Raw genomic sequence first — 26961 nt, 5'->3', positions numbered from 1 at the left:
GATAATGCCCTTTCCAGAGGATGCTATTGCTTCACTAATTTGTGTTCAAAACGTTACTGCAAAAAACCCCACAAAACAAAGTGATGAAAAGAACCCCAAGATGATAACAAAAAGGCAAAATAAGAAAGAATGAGAGAGGGCAAGGGAGAGTGAGGTTTTTGCTCAGAGGTTTGTTCTTGCAGAGCACGAGGTCAGGCAGCTGCAGACTGAAGGGACAGAGCTGAATTTTCATTACTGTGCCCCTTCCAGAGGAGCCAGAGCTTTGCCCTGAACCGCATGGCGAGGAGGTCAGTCCCGCACTCCAGCCACGGACCACACCAACTGTATTCTTGCTAAGGGCTTGGTGATCGGGCGGAGACACTATTCTGCGTGCCCTGTACAAGCTGGTTTCTTGTTAAAATGTTCATGTTGCCACCCCAGGTGTTGACTTGTCTCTTGTTGGGAGAAGGTGGAGGAGGAAGAGGGCAGGAGGCAACACCTTCGCATGTGCCACACACTCATGGATTCCCTTGTGGGGTTGCTGAAAGTACCCTGAAACTGTGGTATTTAAAAGGGATGCCTACGCCTCTGAAGCTGGAGTGGGAACTGAGTAGAGAAGAGGTTTAAACAACGAACTCCCAGGTCATCTGGGCTGTGAGGCTGCACTTGCTAGCAGCAAGCTTGCAGCTCTGCTCACCAGCACTTGTAGGCCGTTTGTGTCTTTAGGGCAGCAAGGGAGTTTTGACGTCTCCTCAAAAAGGAAGGACGAAGCCGTGGAGGGATAATTGCATGTGGTGAGCAGTGATGTCCCTGCAGCCACAAATGGTCACTGTGACCAGGCTGACCTCCCATAGGCTCCACACAGGCAGTGTGGCAGCAGTCACCATGCCTGCATGGCCCCGGGCAGGGAGCAAGGACCGCAGGAACCCCACCAGTTCCCACCCACAGGAGCAGCAGGCACTCATTTTCATTGTAACCCAGAAGATACTAGCATTTCAGATAAAAAAAATGGAAAAGCAGGCTTTTAAGATACTGTTAAAAATTCCCCATATCTTCTTTACACAGAGATGGTTTGGTCTTTAAGAGTTTTCTAAAGGAAATAAAATCTTAGATATGGAGAACTGAAAAGTGCAGAATGTCTTTGGATGGAGTCTTTGCTCCCTTGACAACTGCTCTTGCCGCTGCCTCAGAGCAAAGCAGGGAAAGAGAGAGGAGCAAGAAGAGTGGAAGGAAAGCTTAAACAAGGGTGAATAAAACCAGGATCTGGTCATATATGTCTAGGAACCAGATTCAGGAAAAGAGCAAGAGGAAAAAGAATAAAAGGATTGGGCAGGACAAACACAGACTGATGGAGAAGCAGGGAGATGAGGAGGTGCACGAGAAAAGTGAAGCTGGTCCCACAGCCCAGGCCAGCAAGCTCTCAAGGATCTGGGTTCTGGCAGTGGACAACCGTGCAGATCTCCTCTCGTGTTCCTTGCTTCTATGCTGAGGAGAAAGAACAGAGGAGGAGGAGGAGGGGAAATCCCATCCTGCTCGGTAGGTGACCCTGGCAGACTGCTGCCAGAGTCAGCAGACATTCATGCAACACAGTGAAAAACGACAGCGGCTCAGGCCCATCTGAGGTATGAGGTCAGCTTTTGGGGGTGTAACCACTGCTGGCTGTAAATGAGCTACTCTACCAGATACACACTAACCTCACTCACTTGTGCTCAGAGAATTGTTCCTACGGGCAAGTGGTCACAAGGAAAGCTCACTCACCGTGCTGCTGCAGCCAGCAAAGCAGGCAGATAAGTATGTGACCCCATCTGCCCCACAGACTGGAGTGAAGGAATCAGTTTGGCATTCACAGTTGTTATTGCAGGGGGAATATGGGTCCAGAGATGAGGTTGGAGTTGAGCTGTAAGAGAAACAGAAAGAAATTAATAGGCAGTGTGATGATATCAGCCAGCTTTTCCAATTGTTGCCACACAGAGATGGCTTTGAAGGGGGGTACTTAAGGCAAACAAATTACAAAAAAGCGGTGAGCAGACCATTTGGGTCCCAGCTTTAAGAAATACAGGCTACAGCCTCTCTTTGGGGACAGAAACGCCATGGCCCCTATTCCTCTGCAACAGGGAATCTAATGTAAGGCTTGCACTGCCTTGTTACCCCAATGAGAAGCCCCAAGGAAACCCACAGAGATGCTGCGGAGATTGCTCTGTATTTTCCTAGAACAGTAACTGTGAGGAGCTGAGAGCCTGAAGTTGTCATCTTCTGAAGAGTTGCTACTCCATACTTAGGAGCATCGGAAAAGAAAATACAGAATAACTCTCTCCAAGACCTCTGAATGCTACAAAGCATCGTATGCCTCACTTCTTGTGCCTCACTTCTCCCACTAAAATGGGCCTGGAGCCACGCATACTGTCTCCTCACTGTATCTGAATTTCAAGGCATCTAGAATCTGGTTTTACAAATTCCCCTCAGGCACTTAAATAAATGTACAAAGCAGTGCATGTCCCTCACTGCCAGGAGAAACCAGATGGTGTGGTGGACCCAATGCTACGTAGGTGGCCATGGGTGCAGAATCTGATCAAGCTGAATTGAAAGGTGCCAGACCTATTTTAGTAAAACTCCGTTGTCAGCTGCAGGTACTCAACTCTCACAGCAATGAATAGCATGAAAACATCCCAAACTAAGAGCCCTGTACGACATTGTCTTCCACATGCTTGCTCAATATGGTTGTTTAAGGGCCAGCGCTGCCTGAAGGCTGCCTGTTGAGGACAATAACACGGCATTTATGTTGGTAAGGCTCCGTGAGACCCTGAAACTCTCTGAGGACTCACTTGTTTCCATAGGGAACAGTAACCCCTGCCACAGGTCCTGTGTCGCATCCCAGGAACAGGAAAGACACGTAGCAAGCTGTGGACACCAGGTTCACCAGCATGGCCATCCTGATGGCTCCCAGAGCAGACAGGCTGAGCTTCTTCACCAAGAGGCCACCCAGGAATATGCCCAGACACGCACATGGGATTGCTGTCATGCCTGCAAGAGGAAAAATCAGTTAGTAAGAAGTGTGAGTGAGGCTCAGTGAACCACACTATTACAGCTTTTTACTTTCCAGCAGAGATCTGTACGCTAGCATGGGGAAACCTTGTAATGACCAACTGCTGGAGCAGCACCAAGCTGGGGTTGCCCAAAAAGAGGAACGGACGGAAATGTGTACGCTGCCTTGCACAGAGGAACCGGGATCTTCTTCCGGTTCTTGTCCACATTGGCAGGAGATGCCAAAATTCCTGAGATTGGCCCACCCTAACCTAAACATCATCACCTCTGATGCTTCCTGCAACAGTTAGCACACAAATAAAGTCAGGAATTTTCTGAGGTGTCTAGAGGCTTTGGATGAGCGCTGCTTGGTATACTTCAGAGCAGTCTGATCTTCAAAGATTAGGCAATAGTCGCATTTGAAAATATGAAGTCTCCCTTAAAGAATCTTCTTAAACTGTGAGATGCAAAATCACTGCCAGAAGTGACTCACTTTCCAGGCACAGAAAGGCACTATCACACTAAGCTTGTCTGGGTTCACTTTTACCCCTTTGCTGCCAGTTATACTCCAGACCTTACTTACCTGGGCAAAGCTTAGAAGTGCATCCAAATCCTGGCATTTCTGGACTCCCATAAATGACAAGTGGAATACCTGCTAGCAACTTTATTTAAATTAAACAAGTTGTTGTGAGGACCACAGATGTATCAAAGTCTTCTTTCCCACTGCTAGGTCAGAAGCAGGACATTCTCTGGCTCACAGGTGAGTCCCTTGATTCCCTCTTTGCTGACAATCCAGCTGTACTCACATGCTGACTGGCCAGTCATCTCCCACCAAACAGTGTAGCTGTTTTCCTTCTCCCAGTGGGTCAACGGTGAAGTTGCTTTCCTTTGCCAAGCCTTTAATTTTCAGGAAAGATGGAAGAGCCTAACATCTTCGAGACCTCTGCCCTTCTGTCAAATCCTACTAAAATTCACCAGTGAGTTCCTGTGTCACTGGGGGAGACAAGATTGACTGCAGGGGATTGTTTCTTTTGGAAAACAAGGCCAAAACCAGAAGATATCAAGGAGTTCAGTGGGAAAATAAATAACTGTCAGGAGAGCAGCTTGCAAGCTCCTTATTTTGATATTAAGATCCACCCATTTCATGATGTCCCAGTTTTTGACAGATCACTGCCAGCTGCCCATCTGGTGAGCTGTGGTTGCAGATCATCCAAGATCAACTCGCAGATATCTTAATTGGGTGTTGCCGAGAGAACGGCTGTCATAAACAAATCACTGGGCCTGCTTGGGAATGAGCAGCAGGAGAAAATAAATGAAGATCCTGCGCATCAGTGTCCTGACAGGGAATGAATGAACGTTGAGAAATATGTATATGGGAAACTGCAGCAGCATAGCATGGTCAGAGAGAAGGGACATTTGAAAGACAACCATGCTGCACTAGCTTGGGTATTTGAACTGCTGATTGCAATTGTGTCATTTCCAGTCCAAGGGGAAAGGAGGGACTAGCAGGAGAAACTGGACTTCCTAACCCAAATGGAGATGGGCTGGAGAACTCTGTGATATCTGAGCCATGAGACAAGCAATTTGATGGGCAGCCCTGTCGCTCGTCGAGCAACTGCAGTCTTGGGCAACCAAATTGCCCAGTTTGGTTGGGATTTCTGCTGTACTTCAGGGCCATCACAGACTTTCATACCTGGGCTGTATCATACCACTCCTCACACAATGGTCTTGGCTATAGGTGAAGTGATCGCAGTGGGCTGTAGTGGAGAGTACAGTCGAGAAGGAAGAATGCCGGAGGTCTGCTCTGGGCTCTGCAACCAAGGCACAGCTGGAACCCAGCCTGCCCACTCACGGACACATTTCTAGATGTTGGACAAGTCACTTTTGGGGCAGCCTAACTAGTGAGACTGGTTGCGGTTACCAGCCATGCTGAACACTTTTAAATGCCTTCGGACGCTGGAGATTTGGTGGCCCCTGTGGTTACTCACCCAGGAGCTGGTTGGCAGATGAGGTGGTGAGGTTGAACTGTTGCTCCAGGTACTTTCCAAGGAAGGCGGCGAAGCCGGCCACCACTGCAATCTCCATGCAGGCTGCCAGGATGATACAGGTGAAGACAGGATTGGAGAGCAAGTGCTTAGTTACTTTGGGGATCACTAGAAGAGAGTAAAAAGGGAGAGGTGTTTTAGTATAGGCTGTCCTTGAGGTGCTGGAGGTGCCTTGCTGCTCTCCTGCAGGAAAAACTCACTTCAAATCAGGAGTAATTTTCTGTTCTGCACAGACAAGCTGGTTGAAAAGTGGCAACACTAGAACAAAGTGAAACACCAGAACAGTGTTGTCTAAAGATTCAGATAGCAGGAGGGTGCAAAAAGAAGTCACCTGTCATTATGTTTACATCTTACAGATGATTTTGAAATTTTGATGGATGAGCGTTTTCCAATCTTGCTTTTGTTTACCCCACAGAGAAGTCAATCAAAGCCTAGTATTCTCTTTCTCGTTTCCCTGACTGCTCCCCATGAACAACACTGAGTCAGCCGTTGGGTGTCATGAATACTGTACTCAGCACCCTACAAATTCTTGCAAGCTTTCAGACACAAGCTCATACCTGGCCTTTCCTTCTCCTGCCACCCAGATTTGTTTCCTTTTCTTATTCCCATGTAACACTGGCTCACTTGCTGAGGGACACCTTCTTGCAGCACATCTGGTGCAACCTGAAACTCTCCTGCTTAGCCTGGGACCACGGCCAGCCATGGGCATGAGGGACCTCATGCCTGGGACAGGCATGTTAGCCTGCGTGTTCCCATAACCCAGAGCTTCACCAGCCAAGCAATGCCTTCCATGCAGAGCCTACCAGCCTTGATGCCTGCAAGGTTGGAAGAGGACACATTGAGCTATTCACTGTGTAAGATGCACACACACTTGCTTTAGTTTCATGATCCCTTGGCTCCTCCCTCCCGAATCATTAGCGTGCAGAGTCCTCTTCTCCAAGCCCGTCTCTATTTCCGATAAGCAAACACGAGTTACCTTACAAAGGGAAATCTGGCTAATGAATCAGATAGCACATTTTCTACTTCAGCGAACATTTTAATTATTGCTGAGATAACGCAGCTTGAAGAGAAGAGCATCCCAGTACAGAAGAGAGCCTTCCTTTGTCTCAATACCTGATGACTAATTTCTCCCTGAATTAAATGCGAAAATCATTAAGTTTGAAAATTACCTTGGTGAAGTGTAGTGAAGCCTCAATGGACCCCTATTTGCATTTTGAAAATCCATCCCCCACATCCCCTATGGTGTATCAGGGTTTGGCACAGATTTCTCTGTTGTTGGCTTCTGTTTTCCCTTAGGGCTTTTTTTGGTGCAAAATCTAATTGCATTGGCCTCAGCAAGTATATGCACAGCTCTTTGTCAAGGCTCTGCTTGGGTCCCCTTGGTTCTTTTGGGGGGGGTCAGGTGTGGGGGGTGTTTATAATTAGGTTTGATCTAACCTTTTTGGAAGGGGCCAATCCACAGTTTCTGGTCTCTTTGTATCACAAACATTTTTGTGTGCCGTATAAAATTATTGCTTCCTGAGGATTTGCTGAACATAATGAAGGTGTGGGAGGCATAGTATTTTTCAGTAGAACAGGGGGGAAAAAAAAAAAAAAAGAAAAAACAATACTGGGCAGGAGAAATGGGGGTGGTGGGATTCAGACATGGATAGATCTCAGAAACCACCTGCTGCCTCCTCCAGTTCTTTGGTGGCCACCTACAGAATTTCTCCTTCTTGCCAGGAAAAGGAGGGAAAATGCAAAGGTGGACTTGGCAGTGCTGAACTTGAAAAGTCATATTTGAGGTATTAATGCCTGTTGTGCCTCTGGAGTTCAGTTTGTTCCAGATTAATGGATTCCTCGAGATGTAGCTTTGTGCCAATTCAAATGCAGAGATACATCTACCTCCAACTTTACCTACCAAACAGTAACAATGGCAGCCTGTCTTTTGCAGGAGGGAGTTAAAGATCATGGGCATTTATTTCTGAAGTTGGCAAGGCTGGTACCCAACCATCATGCATTACCAAGGTCAAAATCCATCCTTCGTACTTGGGGATGGACAGCAAAAATTTTGCAGAGTTATTGCACCATCTCACACAAGAGAGGAGGCCCTCATGACTGCCTTGCCTGGCAGCGTTGGGCGATGAGTCCCATCACTTCATCATTGCTTCTCCTCCCTGTGTGTCCAGGTGTGAGTTTTCTGGGACAGATCCTGTCCTCCACTGCATGTTTGACCACCATGCACTGCAACAGGACTCTGTACCAGCTGGAGGGTGTAACACAAAACCCGCTGCAAAGAGTGCAGAGGCAACGCAGGCAACGCTTGGCAGCCTCCACCATCTCCTCAGCCAGGGCTAGCTCGTTCCCTTTCATGTTCTAAGGGAAATGACAGGACGCTCCCCATAGAAATTAATATCCTTTCATCTTGCTACTGCCACCCGTTAAGATGAATCATTTGACACCTGCCGCTGCCTTATCTGTCTCAGTTCTTGGGGTGAAATACCTCTGGGAACAAGACTAAAAGTCAGCAGTGAAGTTTAAAAGTCTCTCAATAACTAGAGTGACGTGCTTTCAGCTGCCTGGCATATGGTGCTGGGTATGAAGGGAGAATGGAAAATGTCTGACAGGGGACAGTAAAACCCTGGGGAACACAACAGCTAAGCATGGCACTTCTTCACTGGAGCCGATCCCAGCAAAAGTCATGATAAATGTTACCTGGCACCTTGTTGGCCCAAAGGTTAACTGAACACTTTGTAGCAGCACTTTGGAGCTATAAATCTGAGGTTGAAGCCCATTCGCCAAATGGGAAAAGAGAAAGGTCTTCTGGATTCAAAAGAGTCTCAGAAATCTACTTGGAGAACCCATGAGCTGTATCAGACATGGCACAGAAAGACTCCCCCTCCGACACTTAGAAGGACCAGCTCATTTAACATCCTTATCCCAATGCACCCAGCATGCTACAGAAACAACAGCAGAAAAGTGATTCTCATTGCCCTGGCAAGATACGCTGAGAACAACAACAAACCTCAGACTCTTTTTACTGTTGAAGCACTTAAAACTCAACTCTTCAGACCATCCATGTGCAGCGTTGGTCATAGGATCATCTGTAGGTTGGCAGGGACCCAGGAGGATGTCCCAAAGCTCTCCAACACCCCTGGCAATCCCTCGTCTTCCCACCTTTTAACACCCCAAGCAACATACGTGCCAAGGCATCAAGCATCCTCCCTATCTCCTGCTGTGGGGCCAGCTGTGGGTGACAGGCCACAGGCTTGACAAGCAAACACACTTATGTACACCAAGTAGCTTTGATTTGTCACTAAACATCAGGGAGTACCAGGGATAATTGGCAACCTCATTACATGAGGTTTAACTACTCTCCAGAAACGACAAACTATAATCATCACGTTGGTGCTTGAAATGAATTGTTTGGAACATTACAATCACCAAGGCCCCTTTTTCCAGTTGGAGCACCCTACAGAGACATGTTTTCAATTTGCAGTAAAGATGAGGAACACAGAAAGCAAAGTAATAAATTAGAGGGAGGTTTACAGCCCAGTCCATGTAGGACAGTGCAGTGAGGGAAAGGCGAAATGTAGCATTGAGCCAAAATACTACTTTCTAATAGCAACGTAGGCAGCGAGCCTCAAATCTGAATAGAAAACAAAAGGTAAAATCTCCACCTGGCTTGAGGAACAAGGGATGAAGAAAATAGTGCAGGCAGCTGGAAGAAAAACCTCCTGGAAAGAGGCAGCTCCTTTAAAAAAGACGATGGAGTATGGCAAGAGGCACTTAAGAAATCTCAGATGAGTTTAATATGCCGAAGTTATATGTGGCTTTGGCAAAATTAGTATCACAAAGAATATGAAGGAAAAGGGTGATACCCATGTCAAAGAGACTTCTTGACAGATACAAGCTTGAAGCAACAGTAACGTTCTCATGGAAGGAAAGCAGGTCCTTCTAGTTTATCATCTTGCCTCCAGCAACTGCCTTTGCTTGATTTCAGAGGGGGACATAAACCTCCCTCATCCACGTCATGTAGGTCATGGCAAGGCACAGTATCTTTTTGGAGACAGACATACTTCGCCTGACCTCAGCTGCTTCTCAGCTTCTGCCCTGAAGCGTGCAGGCTGAAGGTCTTTCTGAATTAATCAAAGCTTCTGATAACAAGGATGCCAGCTTCGAAACAGTCAAGAAGAACCTGCCAACAAAGGCCACATCCTCATGAAATCCAAGCCAAAGGAAACTTGGAGACTGACAGGACCTGATGTGGGGCCTTTTATGATCAGCTGCCTCCTCCTTACCTATGATTAGGATTTCTCAGCAAGCCTTTTAGATGTTGGTAGGAAGCCAAGACCCAAATCCAAAAAGGCATTAAGGTCGCGGTACTGGTCTGGATCCAGGCCAAAGACTCACCACTATGGCCATGAATGTACAGACGGAGCCCTCTCCAAAAAGTTACTATCACTTGTTAGAGCTGTGAATTTAAAACTACTTGTGGTAGCTGTTAATCCCGCTCAGTCCTATGAACTCCCACTGAGAACTACAGGCTCGCTCTCCATGGCCCAGGACACCCCTGCACAGCTGGGAGCTTCTGGCCCAGCGCTACTTGTCTGCTCCTAGAGAGCACTTTTGGGGAGAGACATCCAGGATTCAGAGCAGCTCCCTCTAGGTATTCAGCAGATTGGTATACAGAGCAGGAAGGAACTGAACAGAAGACAAGACAGCTGTCAGCTGTACATCCCAGCTCTCCTATGCTCTTGAAAATGAAGCTGGACAGGAACCAAAATGTTTCTAAATCTAGGGAATTTGCAATTTTGAAATTCATTTAATTCCACAGTGAGTTTTCTTTTAATTCCTTGTGAATGAGCTTCTCTCTCCAAACCTGAAGGATTCCATATCAATGTCAATCCTTTTAGGTTTTTAATCTCTCTCACTAGATAGACAGGCAGAATGTAATGAATTTCTGGTTTAAATCATTGCAAAACAAAATGCATTTAGAGCAGAGTGTTTCAGAGGTGTTAAAGATAAAGCCAAGGAACCATTTTGAAACCAAATTTCATCAGAACTGACTGCTCAATTCAGTAGAAGTGACATTTCCGTATGAAAAATGATTTTAACAAAATATTTCCAAGCACGTCCTGGAGCAGGGGGTGGGTTAGAGGCAGCATGTTAACACCAAGTGGGAGGGCAGATGCTGGACAGACAGGAGCAGAGGGCACAGGTGCCTTGACACAGCTGAGCATCATCTCTGCCCCCGAGCAGCAGAGAGGTCCCCAAGGCAGACCAGAGGTAGGAAAGCAAAACTGTGCCCCCAGGACAGCAAGGACTGCTGCAGCCCACACCTGAAGTGCTTTCACAGACCATACAGAGAGTGCAGGGCTGGAACAACCTTGCCAGGCTGCCAGCTGAGAGCAAAGAGCAATGGCAGCGTTTATCCATCCTCTCCCTGCTATTAAACCTTCGCTTCTCTGTGCTCCCAGATGGATTTGCATTGCTTAACTGAAATACCAATCAGGTAAAGCAGCGCAGCATTCATACGCCAGTTTAGCAATGGTAAGCACCTGCCAGGACTGTCCCTGAGCCATCATGCCCCTGCCAGTGCTGCTGGGCAGAGCTGCTGTGGCAGCTGCCTGCTGCCTCTGCTGCCTTTGATTGCCTCTTCACCTTGTGCCATTCAAAGGCAGTCTTCATTTCAAGTCTGAAGCTCCTCTTAAGGATGCTTCTTTTCCCAGCATGAAAATACCCGGCATGAAGAGATGCCGTGGCTTCCCAAAAGTTGGGCCTTCCCTCCTGTTTAGACCTTGATAGAGATGTAAAACACTTTCCAATACTTTGAGCAGGTTGCTTTTATATTAGTCCTAGCTTTTCTGCAAGCTAAGGCTACAGACAGGCAAAGAATCTCACCCAGCCCTACATCTCACTCTCTTTCAGCAAATGTTGTAGTGTCTCGAGCATCCTCCCATGTGCTAGCCATGCCATGTTGCTAGCTGACAGCTGCGACTCAGCTGGGAGCATGTCTCCAACTGACGCCACCCTGCTTCCTCTCCTGCACATCCACTCAACTTGCAGCAGTCTCTGCAGCGCTTGAAAAAAATTAAATAAAATAAAAAATAATCAAACCCCTTCAATAGCCAAAAGGGAGACCCAGTTCAGCCTCCGAGGATGCACTGTTGATACACAGTGCGTTCACACAATCAGTCCAGAGAAACAACTCTTCCTCCCCATACTGTGCACAAGAGGCGGACAATCCCGCACTGCCATGTAGACACGGACTTATGTCCAGCACACACCGGCCCAGGACTGAGCTGCAGAGACAACACTTGCTAAAAAGGAGTCAGAGTTACGGCCACACAAACTCCGATGAGCATTTCCACCCACAGCCCTGCGTACAGGTACATACTCTGCTGTTCAGCCTCACTGCTACATGCAAACTCCATGTCCTAGGAAAGGACAGAAGACATGACTATGCATGTACATATATATTTTTAACCTCTGTATATAATTACCAGTCCTTTTTATCCTAGGAAAAAGGTTAAACAGTCTAACTTTCCCCAAAGGAAACTTTATACAATCAACAAACAGATTAAGGACACTAGGTCCCGCCACATAAGAATGCATAGATATATTTCAGCTGCTGGCAAAATAAGGTATATACACAGCAAGATTCAACACATCACCTTAAACACTGCTCATCAGGAATGAGCGAGGCACATTTGCCTTCCCTTGCAGTACGTGTCTGAACATCTCCTCCAGGCGGGCACTTCAGCAAACATGACTCTTGACCACATTCTGACTGTGACAATGGCAGCAAGGGACTTAAAAGGAGATGTCAGCTACCAACACTGTGTCATCTGTGACAGCCTCAAAGGATAGCTAAAAAGGTCATTCCCTGTCTGATTTGATGTGATGTAAACTGTATTTCAAAGTCCATCTACAAAAAGACTTCTGGAATGCTGACTGATTCAAAATAGGGTTACCTGCAATGAGAAGGCTAACATGGAAGACTGTGGTGCCTCCTCATATAATCAATACTTGGAAGCATGTGGATGTGGCAGTTTAATTTCTCTACTTTGGTGAGCAATAGATGCTCTGGGAACATCCCCATGGCCTCCCTGTGTGCAAGAAACTTAGCTTGCTCAGCACCATCCTCGGCCAGAACTGCTGCCCCTCCACGCAGCGGGGACATGCAGTATTCTTTCATTTTTCTATATGAAAACCTGCAAAGATTTCCAGTGCCCATTCCAAACACTCAGTGGCCAGAAGCAGACGCTCTGATGAGTCCATGACAAAAGCCACAGAATTATCCAGATGGATGTATCATGGGAAAAGCGCATTCCTCAAACTTGAGAAAATCCTTGCAGCAAGGATAAAAAGATAAAGGAATTAATTTTACTGACAAATTTTCAAACAATTTATTCCTTTACCTTTCTTTTGAATTTTCTCATCAAGTCAAAATTTCGCATCTTTGACCTTCCCTAATGAACAACCACATCAACTATTCAAGGCATTTTTATATTTAAGAAAACACTTTTTTCCCCAAAGTCTCTTTTTCCTTCCCACCCGCACCTCATTCAATTCCCAATTAAGGCAACTGCACAGGGAATAAGTGATTTTGTCCTCATTTATCTAAATGCATTAGGCAGTAATGAAACCCGCTCTGCCACAGTGACAGAGAGTGGGAAGCAACCACCAGTGCTACAGAACCACCCGCTCAGATGAAGGATTTTCCAGTGCAGCCTACAGAAAGGGTATCTGCCCACACGCTCCCACAAAATGCTGGATCCTTAGCTGACCTTAGTTAGAGCCAGGTCCATTTCCATCACTGCAGGACATGATGTGGGGTTTTCTACTCTAATTTGCTACAAGCCATGCTCTGCCCTGCCACTTTGCTGCTATTCTGGGCTGGTATCTACCTCTTCCCCATCCTAGTTTCAGAGCTGTGGTGGTGCCCAGCACTCATTGCTTTGTATCTGGGATTGCCCTAAGCTGCAGCTCAGATGCCAGGAGCTCCCAATTTCTTTTAACCACCGTTGCTGGCTCACTCTCCATTTCGGGAGGCAGAGAGAAGCAGGACAGTAGACTGGAGAGCAGTTCACAAATTACTCTGCCAACTGCGTTCCCCTTCTTTTTTTTATCAACTCTGCAGGACTATTGTGCATTTCTGAAGCTTTGTAGTTTAAAAAAAACCCAAACCTTTCAAGTGGAACAAAGTCTCTCTTTAAAATGAGGACAATGCCAGAGATAATTAGAAGCTAGGGACTGAAATTTCAGGACACTGAGATTTTTGGGGGATTTTTTGGGGCGTAGACATAGATAGCCCAAATCAGAGACCAATTACAAATCCAACCAACTGTGAAGCTGTTGCCAGCTCTCGCAGAAAACGTGACAAGAGCCGCTGTCTCACCTCGCAGCTGCTGGAAGCAGGTCGTGCTGCTCTCCCCGTCCAGCGTATGCCGCAGGACCCCGTTGCTCGGCTTGGGTCTCTCGTAGTCCCTCTCGGGAAGCATGGCCTGCTCGCTCTCCCCAGTGTGCTCTGGCCGTGGTGGCAAGGACTGTGGAAACCCGAACATCGGCAGGGACGAGAAGAAGAGTAAGGCACCACACAGCAGGAAGCCTCCCCACCATGCACCAATCCACCGAGGGTCATCCGGGGTAATGTCCAGCTTACCTGCAAGGGTACACACACACGTCAGCGGCTTGGCCATGGGGAGGGAAAGACAACAGTGTTCATTATCCTGTAGGCTGGAAGACGGTTGCTGGGGGCTTTGTTAGCTGGTGAGGGGCTCCCAGACACAAGGTGGGGACCCACAGTGCATCCCGCACCCATACTGTGTGAGTCACCAGTGCATAATGACCTCCACATCCAAGAGGTCCTTAGGACAAGCAACCCATCACCTTGTCTATCTAGATGGTACGTCCAGCTTCTGCTACACCTTGTAATCAGAGCTTCTCTCTAGTGTCTTTGGCTCTGCCAGCTCTAGGAAGCTGCCATATACCACTCAGGGTCCCCCATGCTGGCACCGAGGTTTTGGACGTCACCGTCTCAGTGTGTCAAATGTGCACACAGAGCCAACATACCTACTGGCACAAAGACCTGCATGGAGAAGCAGCAGCACAGACAACGACACTGCATCTCCATCCTGGCTTACCCTTTTTTTCCAGGAGGTCAGTGCTCTCCCTGCTTTGAATTCACAGCCCTTTTCAGCAAAGGAGAGATGGGTATTTGTGCTGTATGGGCACCTGTGACTGTGTGGAGGGTGAAACGATCCTAATACTGGATAAGAAACCCACTCACTGCATCAAATGGGCTCAGAAACATAGAGAAATCATCAGAAAATGAAGAAAAGCAAAGTAAAAGGCAAGAGTATCCTGTAGGCCATCACTCAGCAGAGATAAGGAAAAAGAAGGCTCTGGAGTCAGTTTGGAGGAATAAATATAAACAGCAGGAGAGAAGAAACTGTGGTTCTAACAGCCACCTCCCGGCCACAGCTGCTCGGCAAGCCGGTGGAGGGTGCCCAGCACCAGAGCTGACTCCCAGGGGAGACCCAGGTCTGCATGGCTGGAATAGCAAGCTCCTCTGTTCATGATGTCTGTCTGGGTACTGCCACTCTGAAAAATCTGTCTCAAGTGAGGCAATCAAGTTGTCTCTCAAGCAGAGACAGAAGGAAACTCTTTTCTCCTTGGGGAAAATAACACGTAGCTCTCAAATATATATAAAGTTTGAAAAATAGTGTTTTGGAGGGATTGGATTCTTCTGTTATTTCCTCCTTCCTGAAGTACATTTTTTTCAGGTTCTTGGGAACACAGCCACATGAAGCCACATAAACCAAGGTCTTCTTCATATCCCCTTCCTAAAATAGGTCATGTACAGAGGGCAGCACAGCAGTGTGCCCTGGCATCGCACACCTCCTGCCCAAAACAGGGAGCAGGGCAGGGCTCAACCCTCTGGAGCTAGGTCTTCTTGTGCCACCCTGGGCTGCAAGGCAGAGCCAGTTGCAACGTGGAAACTCTTCCCCATACAAAAATAGATGGAGGCCTTATGTGCCCCAGCCTTTCACGTGACAGTGATGGACCAAGGCCAAAGCCAGCTGGACCTGCAGCTGGAAAGTGCCATACACTCCTTATGATCCCCTGAGCCACAGCCCCTCCAGGCTTCTCAGGAATAATACTCCACCGTTCTCCTCCATGGCTCCGTATTTGTTTGGGGATTTTTAAGCTGTAAATACAGAGCAATGTCTTACGTTAAAAATGGCTAGATCACATCACATTAACTTTTTAGCTAGGTCAGCATCTTGCCTCTGATGGTAACCAGCTGCAGATGCCCATAAAGTCCAGAAGAATAAAGTCAACATATACCTGATATTATTCTTGTGATTTGTGGCTCAGGGGCTTTCTAAGCTAGATTTGATGTCATGTTCATTTTTTTCTTTTATGAACTCGTCCAATTGTTTCAGAATCCATTTGCAGACTTTTAACACCCTTGGTGAGGAGTTCCACAGCTTCACCTACTGGGAGAAGAAATACCTTCTTCTGCACATTCATATTTTGGAGTAAATTATACTTAATGGTCAAATACGTAACAGGGTTCAAACAAGCTCCTCTGCCTACAGAACCAAGCGAGTCTTTGGCATACCTTTGCTAAAGTCAAGGAATGAAATGGGGCCATGTGGTGTTTGACCAAGCCGCAGCTAAAAGTCTCAGCCACCAAAAAAAAGACAGTTTTCCTGCTCATTCAATATTATTTAGATTTCTTCAGCTGCCATATGCATGCAAGACCAAGAAAGGGCAGTAGTACTTTTCCAGATTTGCACAATCCTGTTCTGAGTCTTGCAAGGTTAAACTCCATCCAAACACATCCTGTGAAGGTGTATTTGCAACATCATTGAACTGGAGTGCATCCTCAGAGGGGACAACATCTCTCCAGTAGGTTGAGAGCCTGTGGGATTAGATGGAGCTGGAAACTGTAGAAAAAACATCTGAACAACTGAGGGAAAAGAATGAAGCATCAGGTTTGCAGTCTATAGCCAAAGGGCTTGGGGAGCAGCAGAGAACAGCCTATTACACATTGCCCTCTAATGGCAAAGAGCACATAGTGCAGGTAGCAATAAAAGAATTTGCAGATTTTTTCTTAAGAACAGAAAGACAAGCTGCAGACAATTTGCTTTAACCCAACTGCAGAGTCAAGGTGGGCAATAATTAGCACTGCTTTGGGAAAAAGCAATAATGCTGTGGGACTGAATCTGTCCAACCAGACAAGGTCATTCACATAAGGTGCTAGGCACGGATCTTACTGGTGTGCCTCCATCAGAGAGCCTGGACAGTCCTCCCAGGTCCCAGGGATGGCAGCTCTCCAGATTTCATCTTGCCCTCTGGACACAGCTCCCCTGGCAAGACTACATCCACAGCTAGCTGGTGTGCCCAGCCACGATGATACTTTAAGGTGTCCTCTAAGAGCTGGACTGAAAGTCATCTCGCAGTGGAAAAGCCCATACGAGGGAAGAAATTTTAGCTACTACAAATCTGTTATCTATAGGGACAGAGTTGAAAACATCTGAATCCCAGTCATAAAACCCCTCTAAAAGTGACACATACACATACAAGAGGCACTCAAGATGGAATGAACAGCAGTTTCCAGCTTGTAAGCATCAACATTTTTGTCCTGCTGATACATTAACATATTTGATTTGAAACCAAACCCAGTTATCCTTACTTGTGTCAATGAAGACAGCATCCACATAGATTTTGGTACAGAATGAGCCCAAGATAAATCCACAGGCTGGTCCAAATACCAGCATTGTGAAGAGGATCCCTACAGGGAGAGAGAAAAAAGAAAATTAGTACTAGGCTCGAGTTATTCATAACAAGTTGTTCTGCTTGTCTCCTGCAAGATGCTATTGCCCTCCTGATGTCAAATAGATAGGGATATGTCTCTGTGTCAAATGCTTCAGGCAAAAGAGCACCCTAAATGCTTTTTGCTTTTCCATATCTCTTCAGGAGAAAGAATAGACGGAGCTGTGGTAATGCTGAAGTTTTTCTCTTGAGCTGAGAAGACAGTGTGGACGTATACTGTGTTTTGGTTGGCTGGCTTCTCTAAAAGATGTCTTACTCAAAAGCAGAAGGTAAAGTAGACTTGCCTTCTCCCCGCAGGGAAGTCTTTACCTTTGCCACCTCCAGCTAAATTCCTGGTAGCCAGGTATATTTTCAGAATTTAGAGCCAGCAAATCTATGAAATGCAGCGTTGTCACAGACTGCTGGATAAAGTCCTTTACAGAAGCAGGAGCACTTTTCCAAATCTGTGAAGCCCTTATCCCCATCATACCCCCACGCAAATCTTCCCCAAGGCGCACGGCTCTTCTAACCTCTTGCAACTGCTCACTCCTCCTGCAAAACCTGCATGAAATTGCCAGTGTAATGCCAGGCGAAGAGCTATTGTAAGTAAATTACTTATTTGCTTCAACACAATATTTAGAAGCATTTATTCTCACTCCCATTTTGGCCCTGAAATGGGAACGCTACAGGCACACTGCCAACTCTCAATTATCCTGAGCAGAAAGGCAGGGGGACACAAGGATAATCCAGAAAAAGAAGCAGCAAAGATAACACAAAACATTTGTAAATTAGACAATAGGAACATATTTGGGATAGAAAAACAAGAAAAAGTCCCCAAGGACCCTTGTAAATGGCTTTCTGAAGGAAGCATGGGCAGGTCTGAGCAGCACGGAGCAAAGCAGCACCTGCTCGTTCACTCTGGGGCAGAGCGGGACTGATGGACCCATGTGCACAGTGAGGGGGCAGCTCTTTGGCACTCCCTGCTAGGGATGTGCCAGCCTGCACTGGCACCAGTCTTGGTGTCGCTGCACTTCAGAAATGTCCCATGAAGGAGCTTATTCGCATCTGGGTGCTTTGCTCACTCTCCTTTGGCAGTGGGGTACATCCCACATTTCTCCAAATCTCTCTGGGGGTGCTGTCTGGCATCTCAGTGCATTCATAATGCACTTCATCACAGCTATCTCAGCCCTCAAGTTCCTTAACTGGAAACTTTTAATTTCCAAGTTCTCTCTCTGTGCATTTCTCAGGAGTTGGAGAAATGATCAGAGCTGCAAAATATTCCCAGGAGACCACCAGCCCTATGTAAGGCAAACCGCACCTGCTGAACAGCTTAGCCAAGCAGAATAAGCTGGTATGGTCAGAAATAACTTCACCTTCATCTTTAAAATGTAGAGCGCAAACTAATTCCTCCAGGTTTGTGGCACTGTGACTTGGCTGGATTAACAACTAGGTACAAAGCAACGGCGTCTCCAGCCAGCCACTGGCACAGAAACCCACCATGTTAATGCCTTCACAGCTATCACCTACAGAAGCAAGAGGGAGAAACAAAGGTGGTGGGAGGAAAAAAAGTGTGAGGTTGTATGAGCCACAGTAACGAGTCACTGCTGTCAGGACAGCAACATAAGCTGCCATCCCTTGCCCCGTCTCAGCTAAGCAAAAGCTGCGGCAAGGCACCGTGTCGCAGCCCATGCTGCCAGCTTAAATTAGTCCCTGGGGCCTCTGCCCATGATGTCCACACCAGTAGTGGAGCAAGCCATCTCCCCTCCTGCAGTCACCTTATCCCCGGTCACTGGGTTTGTGTTCCACAATCCAGTAGTAAGTTGAGGAATTTTTGCTCCTCAATCAACAGAGCTGCTTAAGAAGCCCGTGCCTTGCTCCCCACGGGATCTATAAAGCCTCCCATGGGGATCCCAGACCTCAGTTACCTGCAGAAGCATTTCATGGGATGTGAAATGAGGGAAGAGACAGGTCGGGAGAGCAGGGAAAAGGGATTTCTTTTCCCAGCACCATCTCCCTCCTTCCCAGACCAAAGGCCTGCCCCGCTTGGGGCTATAAAATTTCCAGTGGCATTTTATAAAATATCCACATCGCAATTTTTTTTGGCCACTAGATGGCATCAGTGTCTGTCATTCATCCCACAAGTCCCATGTGGAGCAGGCTGGGGGACAGTGCAGCCCACCCCAGCTCCCCAAACGCGACCATGTTACTGGAGGTCCTACAGCCCCTGGGAGGATCGCGCTGATGGCAGGGTGCTGTCTTCACCCATGTATCTGCCATACACACAATCAGATTGTGCCCTTTGGCTGTTTGCGTGCAGGAAATCGCAGATTTTAGAACAAACTGTTCTAAAACTATTGAGTTTTTAGTCAAAGAGTTTAAACAGACAGCATCTAGCACAGGAATAGCCATGACTACTAGTCTGATGAACAAGCCGGCAATCAAAGATCTGGTTTATCTTTGATGACTGAACATTAACCATGAATTTCTATGTAATTATGGTCAAGCATGCACGGACACAGTGGCCCTCACACCGGTTGAAGCAGCGCCTGGGCCAAACAGCCCATGTTTCGCATGAGGAGCCCTTGGACTTCAGCAGGAGTCACCACATTGTTCTGCTCTTACTTCCCTACCCTAGGAGGAGTAATGGGAAGGAAAACCCAGGCAGACCTGAGTAACTTCTCTTTCTCAGTCCCAGAGCCCCAGCCCAGAGGACACCAGCAGAGAAACCTGCTCCTCCAGAGCTGCCCGAGGGTTCACATCTGCAGGGATGACCCTCTCTGAGGGGAGGTTGCTGTGGGCACCAAAGCACCCCAGGCTGTGACAGGTTCCCACAGGCACCAAGGAGCCAACGGGGCTGCTGAACTGCTGTGCCATTGCCCTGCTGGGACCTGTGTGTGCAAGCAAAAGGACTGTGTGGCCAACAAACAGCTGCTTCCAGGGCACCCACAACCCAGAATAGGGCAGCTCTGCAGCTCTGGGCACCGCAGGGCTGGTTTAAGACCTTGAGGACAAGATGAATCAGGCATGACCTGCTCTCCACAGGCAGCAGGCACTTGTTTTCCTTTTTTTTTAATTTTTGTTTTTAAACTTGTTGCCGGTTGATAATTTTCTGTAAGTGACAGAATTGGAGAACTGGGAACACATCAAAATTGTCATTTGGCACCGATGCGGGCTCACACAGCTAAGCAGGCAGAAGGACAAGGACCAGTTCTAACCCTCTAGACAACACCTTTGGTTGTACCGGTGTTGGGTTGAAGAGGGACAGAAGTTTGTCCCGTGATGATCTTCAAACCACAGGCAGGGTTGTCAGACCGTGTGCATACAGCAAAGCCAAAGAACTGAAGTGTGTTTCATGGAGCAAAGGGTAAGATAAAGAACTTGGAAAAAGATTATCCTTCACCAAAAAAACCCAGGGAATATTCTCCCTTTTTTCCAAAGCAGAAAGGAGCAGGAACCTTTTGCTAGTGATCCATCAGCAGCCGGGGGATGCTTGCAGAGGCAGTTAGCTCAAACACAAAGCAAATGTCACGAAAGCCGCGGCCAGTGCAAGTACATGCACCGGCACCTGTGACAGGTGAATGCCGCCCCTCCTCACACTATTCACATTGCATGGCAAACTACCACTTCAGAAACAAGCCGTGGCCTCAGTTATTAAAATACCACTTTTTGTATATCCTGGCAGCTGCAAGCTGGAAGGCATTATTTGCTCTGTAATGTCCTCGCTAGAGGGCAATGTGGGATAGAGCATCCACTGAACAGGGAAACGGGTATCTAAGATCTTACAATAAGATATTGAATTATTATTCACCTCTAGGCTAGCTTAAGAAACCCTCATGTTAATTTGTCCTAAAATCAAGAAAACTGGCTCACCCCATGCCATTTTTGTTAACTTTTTTCGAGACTCCAACAAAATCCTGTCATTGCAGTGATGGTATTTTACACTTTGTCTCACAAATCAAGCAGGTTTTGGAAAAACCTAAGGCAGGGATTGTCATGATGGATAGTCTAGGGCCTGTACAGAGCCGGACCAAGCTCAAGGATCAACAGAGCACACCACTGGGCACAAGAACTAGGCTATTGGGCATTGGGATAGTGCCTGTGGTTGAACGCTTATGTGGAATTGAGGGCTCAAGGGGAAATTACCCAAGTTAGAATTTGCTTAAGACATCCTTCCTCTTTCGAGAAATTCTGCACGATTGCTAGTCGCCCCCGTTATTAGGAAAACACCTTCCACATCATCCACCTAGTCATGCAACCACAAAGCTGCTGCTTAGTAGGAAAGGTCTAGCAAAACCCTTTTTCCCAATCCCGGGGCTGCTGCTAAGGATAAAGATGTGCTAAACTTGCAGATGGCTTTAACACCAGTTCTAGGTCTTTTCCCATGTTTTCCTCTAACTTTTACATCAGCCTGATTTGATAGAGCTAGAGGGCACTACTACTAGGAGCGAACAGATCACAGGTCTAATCCTGGCTCTGTCAGTCTCTTGCAAAATTCCCACTGGTGGCAACATAACTGGCGATCAGTATGGGATACTGCAGCCTCTTCCCTTTCATTCTCAGCTTAAAATTTATTTCTATTGCTCAGAGCAGTACATTCAGTAACAAACATCCTCCTTGGGAGGAGGAAGGGAAAACATCCAATACTGCCCTGGAAACAAATGCTTCTTGCTCTGCAGGGCTGGCTGAGCCTCTTCAAAGGGCCTGTGCTTGGTCCTGCATCCAACATTTCGAGGAGGAGCAGGGCATGTCCCCAGTGTAGTTAGCCCTACAAAGACCAGTGAGAAGTAGGATAAGAAAGGTTTCTCCTCTATGCAATTTCAAGGGTTTTTTAATTTTTAATCTTAGAATTATTTTTTTTAATTCCTTCCAAATTATGGCAATTCTTAGAAATAAGTCAAGAGCTGTGAATTAAAAAAACAAAATTACCTTGTTTTGGGACAATTCAAACTTTTTTTTGATAACTCGCAAATACTTTTTTTCGGTTTGGGCCCTTTTAAAACACAATTACATTTTGTTTTGAAAACAGCTAATCATTTTCAGCTTTCCCACTCTATCCCTTGCACTACTCTCTCTGCCTCCAAAAAGACAGGGAGAAAAAAAAAAAGCAGCAAACCAGGCTGGACTGCGAAATCAGAAGTATTTCCCTCCCCATCTTTTCAAATGGAACAATTTGCCAAATTCTACTTTGTCCTGCCAACTAACAGACATTTTCCAGGGGCTGAGGAAAGAACTGGGACAGAGGGGAGTATTAGATCTGACATTTTGTGATGGGATTTTATCACTTGTAAGGCCCAGGACTGATAATGCTGTTTTCCATTAGAGCAAAAGAAGGAGCAGCAGCAGGTACCACTACATTGGTGGAAGACTGTGGCACAGAGATGCTCAGTCAGTCATGCAAAATGCACAAGAACGAAGTTGCAAAGACAGGGATAAAGGATGTTAATATTCAGTAATAAAGAGCTGTCCCTTGGTGATCCAAGTTGCTTTCCAGCAGCAACAGGATCCCGAAACACAAGCAAACTCATGTTTTTTGCAGTGTGAAGTGGGCGAAGCATCAACTCAATCTCTGTAACAAATTAACTGGGGACAGTAACTCCCAGCAGAAACCCTCCTGGCTGGAAGTAAGACATGGAGGGAGACACAGCAAAGCTTGCCAGCCTCACCAAGGCGTAGAGAGGAGGCATCACAGGTACAGCTCGCCGGGGAATAAAAGCAGGTTCAGCTCACAGTCATAGGCTGAGAAAGAAAACATGGGCAGCTAAAGGACACCAAATCACTTCACTTCAAAGCCTCAGCCCCACCAGGGACTGAGGACACAAGGTAATTTATTTTGGAGAGCTGCCACAAGCATCAGGTGAAGGTGAGCTGAGTAGGTGAGATAGGAGGAGGAAAAGCAGCATTTTCCACGGTGGGACAGCACGCAGGGCTATCAGAGCAGGAGCCATTCCTCTTACTGAAGCCACAGACGTTTCCCATCACACCCTCATTTCTACTTCCCAATCCCCTTCTGATATGGTGTTTCTTACGTCTGCCCTCTTCTACCTGCAGGCTTCATTTCTTTACATGAAACCCTGAGGCAAAATGGTCAGGAGTCTGGATTTTGTTTTCCTTTATAAAGGAATTAATGAACTTTGCAAGGGGATTTAGTGAATAGCGGTGGGAATGTCAGAAGTACCCTATAATGTGGAGAAATGAGAAAAAGAAAAAGTCATGTTCGGCTGTCATCTTGTCCTATCTCACATTCCTCCTAAGTCCTGATATGAAGCATTACAGCATCTGCCATTTATCTTGCCCAATAATAGACTATGCAATAACGTATAACAGCAGGATACATATTTGTGACTTACACCACACAATGTTTATATACAAGTTAAGGCCTACCGCAGGAACATATCTGCATTGAGCTCTTTGGCTTCAAAGGAACTGGCCCAGGACCACAGGACAAGGTGCTAAACCAAGAATTTATCCCCAAAGACATTGAAGGCTTTTGTTCTTGTCTGCCTCAATATCAAACTGGTCCAAACATCAAATATCCCAGCCAAGAGTCAGTGCCACTTCCAAGTTACCACCATGGCAACCTTCTTCATGCCTTTGCTCTGTGCATTGGGTGCCACGTGTCCAACGTTCAACTTAAAGCCCAGCTTTTGGAGACATGCGGTTCAGCAAGCATCTCAGCTTCGTACCCAAGTATCCACCTAGCACTGCGGACCCATCTCACAGCTCTGCACAGGCATCCTGCTGTCAGGACTGAACTGTTATTCATATTTGTGCTAGCTGGTTTAAAGCCTACCTTGAACACACCTTCCTGAACTCCAGTAACCAGTGCAAGCACACCCTGATCCCACAGGTTACCAACCTTCCTGACCTTACCAAGTGGCAGACTGAGATGTGATTGAGAAGCACTCACTTTGGAGAGCTGGGGGAAAGAAAAAAGGATGGGAGGTTACACCAAGAAACATCAACATTTCCCCAGTGTTCCCAGCTGCACGATGGAGCAGGGTATGGAGCTGAATTACAGTCCCCGTGGTCCCTGCTCACTTACTTCTTCCCAAAGCCCCCCTGTTGAAACAGCCCTGCTGCCAGCCCCCAAGAGCCAGCATCCGCAAGAAAAGTCACACTCCAACTGTTCCCAAAGTGAGAATTTATTTGATGCTGAGAGGAAAGAGATTTGTTTGTGATGCAGTTTGGAAAAGTTCAGATAGATACAAAGCCCCCCCTGCAAAGCGACCCTCTACCAATAAAGCCCTGGGAAACACTATTAGAATTGTCTCCAGGGACTTGCAATCACATTTAAAGTTTGCTTGAGTTATCCAGACCCTTTTGAAAAATACTGCTTACTATTTTCACAGCAACCTGGGTCAATCTTCTAGGAAGGGCTGGGTCCAAGGTGCACATGCACAGACTGCATTGCTCCAGTCTGTTCCTCCACAGGTTTGTAGGCAGTTGATGTGCTTGACCACCTGGGAGTTAAATAACCTCTACAACATGCCTTGAAACTCTAGCAAAGCAGCGACACTTCCAAACTGATCCATAAAGCCAGGGCCCGGATGCCCAAAGCATCTTTACTGCTCTTAGCTGTGAAGCAGCTGAATATGGACCATCAACAGTGAATTACCCAACCATGGGCAACCCTGGTGTTGCAAAGGATCACATTTTATTTATCCATGGAGATGTCACTGGTATCTACTGAGCCTACGGTCCCCTTCCTCAAGCCAGGCTGCTCCCGCCTTGGCATTTCCATTAAATTAGACTGCACAAAGCTGTGCACTGAGCTCCCAAGGAGCAGCACACCTTCAGCAAAGCATATGGACAAAGCAATGCCTGTTCCCTCCTGCACCATCTCAAGGGACAGCTGTGGTGGGCAAAAAGCTGATCAGTTTGGAATATGTGGGAAACACTCTCCACTGCAAAGCTAGCACTGTCTTTGCGTCAAGTAACTACATTCCCATGGAGGAATGGATCGGGGAGTGAAATGTGATCTCTGTCAAGGATGACAGCGACCAGGTGGTTCAGCGACCATCACAAAATGAACGTATGGGGCACGCAGAGGAGAGCAGAGCACACACATGTGCTCCCATGGCCCTGGGGATGATGCTGTGGACATGGGACAGCATCCTGCCAAAGAAGTCACCCCCAGTCCCCTGCCTGCTGCAGGAGCAAGCTCATTCTAAAAGCACAAAGGGAGCTGGCTTTACAAAGCACCAGATAATCTCAAAACCCTGCTTGTCCCACATTTCCTGCTGTGTGGAGGATGGGGCAGGCCAGCGCGAAGGGATTACTGGAATAGCGTAATTTGTGCGCTCTGCAACCTGCCCTTAAAGAGACACCACCCCAGCACAGCCCGCAGGAATCAAAGGCATACTGGTACAGGATGGAGATGCTGTATTTTCCTGCACACAAGGTACTGGCCCTCAAGGGCTTGGGATAAAAGCTTTTGCACTCACACCCAGTGGGCAGAGACGGGTTTTCTCTGATTTCTATCAGTTGACTTAACCTCAAAAACGCACAGTAAGGGTAGGGGGAGGCTCTTTCCTTGCCAGATGGCTTCTTCCAGCGACAAAACCCGCTGGAGTCATCCAGTGCTGCCCCTCTTCCCCAGCAGACAGTGTGCCCACGAGCCATCCTGTTCCCACGTGGGCACAGGGATGCCTGCATTCCCGCAGAACCCAGCAACAACACTCAGCCTCCAGTCCCTCCTTCCCAGCTTTCCTGGAGACAGCTTTCCTCATTTACCATGGAAAGACATCATTTTTTCTGCTGCTCAACTCCTTGTCTACACAACCAGCTGCCCATCACCACCTCTTGCTCCCTTATCACTCACGCTTATTTGCACCGCTGCCATCGACTGTAGGAAACTTGAATAGGTGGCGTTGGACCAACGGCATGTTTTGATTCGTTCTGCTTCCTCGGTGCAACCACTGAAGCGAAGGGAATGCTCAAACAATCCTGACAGATGTTTCCAAGTGCCTGCAGCTGTCGATTAATGAGGAGCAACTTTGGGATAATTCACTTTAATGTTTAGTCTTTGTTCTGATGGGGATCAAAGCGGTCCCAGTCCTGTATTGGTATGAGATGAGGTGGGGAGGAGGGAAGAGGTTGGGGGCTTTCTCCCTTTGGTACAGTAGCACACATTTTATTTATTACTTTTGCTTTCAGGAGGTCAAAAAGAGTAGAGCCCTCAGATGGGGATATCTATTTAGGATTGCTCAAGTGATGCCAAAGACTGGGATGGATGTCCTAGTACTGCTGAGGTAGAGAGAGACTGAATTCCCTGCTCGGTCATGACCTTCCCGAGGACTGTTCGCTGCATCTCATAATTTTTCCACCTTTTAACAAAGGCTAGTCCCTCCTTGTGAAGTGTTGCAAGATGCATGAATATTATGCAGTGCTTTAGTAATCAGGGATACAAAATGTTTTAGAACAAGCATCTGAATTTTGGTTCTGAGCTCTTCTCATTGATTCCACCTAACAGCTCGTTGCCTGCATTTGTGTGTGCAATACAACACCTGGAAAAAAGAACCGACAGCACTGTCCTGAGACATCCTATTTCTCACTGTTGGACCTGCAGCTGCTTTTGGCCAGTGAAACAGCTCCAGCAAGCAGCAACCCTGCAAAGCAGAAGTGTTGGACTGAATCTGACTTCTCCCATTTCCATGGGACCACTTGTGATGGGAAGCCCATAGAGGGGTTCAGTATTTGATTGCCCTGCCTTTAGCCAGTGAAATAAATTATTACCTAGTTTGTAATCAGGCAGCCTTGGACATCTCCCATCAGCTTCTTCCCCTTTTCTACTATCAAACTTTTCCATCAATTTACCAAACCACTGTCTGCAGCCTGTAAAATCAGCTCCTGCTTCATGAAGATTTATTTTTTTAATGCAAGCTACTCACCACTGTATGGAAATGCTGCAGAACAACTTATTTAGACCTGTGTTTAATAAGACTTAATGGCTGTGTCTAAAGCTGGGGGGGGGGGGGGGGGGGGGGGCTTCACTTACTTATCAAAAGGCAGGAAAAAAATGTACCCACGCTACAGATACAACAAACTTTTAATGTGATTCCTGCAGGGCTGCAGAGAGAGCTCATGGAGGTGGCCTTTCTTCACAGCA

At 47.0% G+C, this 26961-nt stretch overlaps 1 protein-coding gene across 1 annotated transcript in view; it reads right to left on the bottom strand.

Annotated features, from left to right (window-relative positions):
* The window catches only part of SLCO3A1 (solute carrier organic anion transporter family member 3A1), a 161374-nt gene that overhangs the window by 19775 nt on the left and 114638 nt on the right, over nucleotides 1-26961 (bottom strand). The window contains exons 3-7 of the mRNA XM_069798482.1: nucleotides 16735-16833; nucleotides 13429-13692; nucleotides 4989-5153; nucleotides 2802-3000; nucleotides 1738-1876 (exon numbers count right to left, since the gene is read on the bottom strand). Coding sequence (XP_069654583.1) covers nucleotides 1738-1876; nucleotides 2802-3000; nucleotides 4989-5153; nucleotides 13429-13692; nucleotides 16735-16833 — 866 coding nt within the window. The remainder of the gene's footprint in view (nucleotides 1-1737; nucleotides 1877-2801; nucleotides 3001-4988; nucleotides 5154-13428; nucleotides 13693-16734; nucleotides 16834-26961) is intronic.

Source organism: Haliaeetus albicilla, chromosome 12 (genome assembly GCF_947461875.1).
Source record: "Haliaeetus albicilla chromosome 12, bHalAlb1.1, whole genome shotgun sequence".
In the NCBI taxonomy this organism is placed as follows: Eukaryota; Metazoa; Chordata; class Aves; order Accipitriformes; family Accipitridae; genus Haliaeetus; species Haliaeetus albicilla.
The sequence above is the reverse complement of the archived record's forward strand: the minus strand, read 5'-3'. Positions and strand labels throughout refer to the sequence as shown.